Genomic DNA, 4,825 nt, shown 5'->3' with positions numbered 1-4,825 from the left:
TTATCCCAATAATTTACTACATGTAAGTATACGTAGTGGTGGCAAATGGGTGGGTTGAAAATGGGTCAATATAAAATGGGTAATAATTCAACCCGCTCATATTTGATATGGGTAAAAATGGGTTGGGTAAAATACAAGTTTACACATATTTACCCATATTTTCATGAGCAAATAGCACTTTATTTTAGAATTAAACATGGATAAAATGTTTTAGTTTTTTTTTTAGATGAAAAATGTTGAAAATACTTTATTAATTTTATTGTATCATCAAAGTAAAAAAAAAAATCCTATAACTTTTCAATATAAAATAAATTTATGTAATGACAAGGAAAAAATATTTTTAATTTCAAAGTAAATAAATATTTGCATTTTAGGAGTAAAAAGTGCTTGAGGAACTTTGTGCAATATCAATACTAATACATGATTCGCTTACTTTACACTATTATTTGTTATCCAACTATAAAATTAAACAAATAAAAAATATAATTATAATTAACAAAAGAAATGTACATGTAATATAGTTTATACCTTTTTAGAGGGTCAAAGACTTTACCTCTTCAATTATAAAGAAGAATAATTAGAACATGAAAAAAAAAAAAAAAAAAAAGAAGTTACAACTTTTTTAGTGATATCATAAATTTTGGGTGAATAAAAGTTGAAAATTTAGCCCATTAGGCTAACCCATAATTTACCTATCAGTACCCATATTTCTATGGGTTAAATATGGGTATATATATACCCATATTTTATCCATCTAAAAAAATCACTCACTCAATTCATTAAAATATGGACAGATTATTAAAATATGGGCTAATTTTACCGGCATCATCTGTTAGCTTACTAAGCTCTCTTTGGTGCAACTTTTGCAGCATGTTAAAATCCAAGCAAATTTCAAAATCAAAATGTAGTGTATACACATTTTTTTTTTAAGAAGAGTTTTAGATATATAGTCAAATTTTATTTATAATGATGAGGTCACTTATTTTATTAATCATTTATAAGACCTTTTTTTATTCTTGCATGGATAATCTCTACATCTAGTTTGTAATTTGTTGACTTTCTTTATGTAATTCTCGTTTAGTTTGATTGTATCCTATCCTATTAATGAATCTAATATTTACAATAACGATGGAGAATTTAGTAAACTTAGTAATTATTATTACAGTAAAATACATGAATCCAATTAAATAATAAAAAAAAAGTTATTGAACCGTAACAAAAATATAATTTATAACTTCATTATGATAATAATACAATACGATTACAATACATTATAAAGTGATGATAATTACCAATCATCCAAACAAGCTGGAAATGAAATAAAACAGGATTTAATACAACTCAAGTGTTGTATATTTTTTAAACTTTATTTCAAACATTCCCCGGGAATTAACAGCTCATATATTATGAATAGCATATTAAAGGTCTTCAATTTATTGTATATGCCTTATTTTGCTCTGAATATTTGAATGATGAAGGTGCAATTTCATCATTATATTTATATTTTGACAGATTCAATCAGTATCGAATTAATCATGTTTTTAAGTTTGCCTTTGGCGTTTGTGTATCCATCCTCCTCTTTATATAATGTGTCTATCACACGTGCAAAATTTAAAACTCGTTCAAGGACAAACATTGGTACTTCAGTTGGATGGAAGAATTCTTTGTTTATGTCCTTCCATGCATTGGTGACCTCTTTCTGGAATTTAACGTAAGCCTCTTGCTTTGAAGCTCCATATTCTTTCATGTAACATTCAATAATTGAAGCTACATGTCCTCTTTCTTGTTCAACCTACATGAAATTAATCGATTTCAATATTATCTGTCTATATGATTACACATTTTAAACATTTTTTGGTATTATATTGTAGGCTTCTTAGCTAACTTTTAAGAATTTGAAGTAATTAAATCAAATACATACAATATGTGTTCCTTCTGTATCATATGAAGATATATTTGAAGCAAATCCAAACTATTCAACATTGTATGTTCTTTAAGCAACTAGGACTATTTATTTTCTTTCTTTATCTTTAAATTATTTTTATAAAATATAGAAACTTTTGTAATATTTTGAACTATAGATTGTTGTGATTTATAGTATTTTTTTTAAAAAATAATATAATTTTTAAATATATAAATTTTATCTAAAAAAACTTAAAGATTTTCTAATAAAATTCACACCAGAGAGTAGTTAGTTTGGCCCTCACACAAAGTGAAACATGAAAAAGTATTATTGTTTTTGATAAGTCAAGTCACTATTAAGCTTCATTTATTTAGATTTAATGAAAGTTTGAATCTTAATTAATTACTTTTTCAGATATCAGTAATCATTATGTATATACTTATTGTTGTACTTACTTCATGTCCAACAATATCATCCATTGCTCTGCTAATCAATGAGGAAGCTCGAACTATCAAAGGCTCATTCATTAACCATTCAAAAGTCTCTTTGGATATAAATTCCTCCATACCGATCAAGGAAGTTGTTGATCCCATCATATAGGCAGCACTTACAAGTGAATTCTCCATGTGCTCCTCATATTTTGGAATATAGTTAGCATCATTTAACCATTGGGCTTCCTTAAAATAGGCTCTCACCAACTTTTTCATCTAAAAAGAATAACAAGTAATTTAAGCTAGACAATTAGTACTAGCTAGTATCTTTTGGAATGATAACGTTTCCTTAATTGATATATTTATGTGGGTTAGGTGAACAAGAATATTACCTCATATTTTGCATAGTATACACGGTCCAATTTACCTTCTTTGAACAACACTTGTTCCATTTCACTGTAAATGTCTAGAAGGGCTTGATAAACGGGTCTCATAAATGGCGGTATTGAATCGATTGCATTAGCATCCCATCTAATATATCAAAATCACAAGCTAATTAACTCTTACACCTTTTGTGTGTGTATATATATACATTTCATAATACTAACAACAGGAAAACATATTTACTTTCTCATAATCGTTAGTGAGGGATCAAATTAAAAGATTATTTTACTTGTGATTTTTTTATGTTTTACCTCTGGATCGCATCAGTGAAAGTCACAAGTTCGTCATAGGTTGCATAAGCATCAAAAGTGTCATCAAGGATTGAGGTCACCTTGAGTACTTTTGTTAGCATTTTTCTAGCACGGCTATATTTTGGTTCAAAATACACTCCTAATATCCAAAAGTAACACTCAACCAATCTGTCTCTTGCATATGGATATTTATTTGCAAAATCCAAATCTTTCCACCACCTACATCACAAGATCAACGATTTCGTTGCATGCATTTCAGTTTTATTCCAAATTACCATTATTCACCTAATTAAAGAAGATATATAGACCAAATTATCCTACCTTGTAAGCTCACTAAGCTCTCTTTGGTGGAACTTTTGCAGCATGTTAAAATCCAATTTAGCAAATTTCAAAAGCAAATGGTTGGGTGCATCATTATTTTCATAAATGGATATGTATTTTCTTGCTCCCATCCTTGGTAAAGTCATGCGAATAGGCTGACTTAAGGCTTCAGTTACTTCAACCTTAAGAGAGTTATTATTGCTCAAGTTGGAGACTATAGACTCGAGATGAGTAGTGGTAAAGGTAAGAGCTTCTTCAAGAATCTCCTCATCGCGTACTCTCAAATGTGATGCTTCATACAAACTTAATAATCCTTGGACATCATTAGTAAGGGTTTCCTTGAATTTTCCATCTTGTTCGGTGAATTTCTTGAAGACATCTGGTTAAACAGCATGTTCATTGTTAGTACGTAAGAAATTTAACCTTCAATTAGTCCATTAAAATTTTACGTAATAAAGAAAAGTAATATATGCATTTACCAGAAGATATGTAATGGCCTTGTTGCCTCACAAGTCGAAAACGAAGAGAAACAACGTGAAGGTTGTCATCATTCTGTTGGGACGCATAAAAAATGTTTTGAATGGATGTTTCAATTTCATTATCGAAATGATATGCCACTCCCAATCGTTGAATTGCGTCTATTAACACAAGTTTTTGCTCACTAGCGTCAGGAGTTTCCACCAACATTTTCCTGATTGTTTCTTTGTACTCATCAACTTCAACTTTTTCTTGATTAGTAATTTCCTGCATCCGAAAAATGTTAATTAATCAAATGTTATGTTACATCTTAAACGCCTAGTTTTAATATTTAGACATCAATTAAGATAGAAAAATAAAATGTATAAATGACAATAAGGACATTAAACAAATTAAATGTGTGTTACTGACGGTGAGTTGAGGAGTATAAGAAAGGAAATGATATCCCCAAACAGTTGAGTGAAAATTAGCCAAGGGACGAGACTTATTAGGGGAAGAAGTAGTCATTGCTTCTTTTTTCAAGTTTAGTTTGTGGCTTTAAGTTGTGCTAATAGGATAGCCTATTTATAATGTACCTTAGTGAATTGAATTGAAAAATCAAAAAAGATGAGCCAACCAAAAGTGACTTATGGACAATTCCTCCTAACAAATTTTCCACATGTCATTTTCCTTAGCAGGTGCACAATTCTGCTATATCTTCCACAATCTACAGTCCTTAACTATTTTCAATGACAAATATCATATGTGTTTACAGAAATTTACAAATATATACTTGCTTGTGGGTACATTCTATTTTGGGCACCAAGGTTGATGAAAAGTGATGTAAGAAAAAACTTCCTACAACTTTACTACTTTTATACAAAAACTTCCAATCACGTGTCTTTCCTTTTATTTTATCTTTAATTGCAATAATGATTTGGTTCAATTGTGTATATATGTTCTTTTTTTCTCCGGTCAAATATTTAAAAATGAAATTGAGTGAAACTCCGTTGTGTGTT

General features: G+C 29.2%; 1 protein-coding gene across 1 annotated transcript; it reads right to left on the bottom strand.

The window, feature by feature from the left end:
* Positions 1-1,224: 1,224 nt before the first annotated feature.
* LOC125872087 (terpene synthase 9-like) lies at positions 1,225-4,360 on the bottom strand. Its single transcript, XM_049552764.1, has 7 exons — positions 4,239-4,360; positions 3,830-4,094; positions 3,351-3,729; positions 3,030-3,248; positions 2,727-2,865; positions 2,359-2,610; positions 1,225-1,792 (listed from the first exon to the last, which is right to left on the bottom strand). The coding sequence occupies exons 1-7, from the start codon at positions 4,332-4,334 to the stop codon at positions 1,499-1,501; spliced, it is 1,644 nt and encodes a 547-aa protein (XP_049408721.1). The 5' UTR covers positions 4,335-4,360; the 3' UTR covers positions 1,225-1,498.
* Positions 4,361-4,825: the final 465 nt, after the last annotated feature.

Source organism: Solanum stenotomum, chromosome 8, assembly GCF_019186545.1.
Source record: "Solanum stenotomum isolate F172 chromosome 8, ASM1918654v1, whole genome shotgun sequence".
In the NCBI taxonomy this organism is placed as follows: Eukaryota; Viridiplantae; Streptophyta; class Magnoliopsida; order Solanales; family Solanaceae; genus Solanum; species Solanum stenotomum.
The sequence above is the reverse complement of the archived record's forward strand: the minus strand, read 5'-3'. Positions and strand labels throughout refer to the sequence as shown.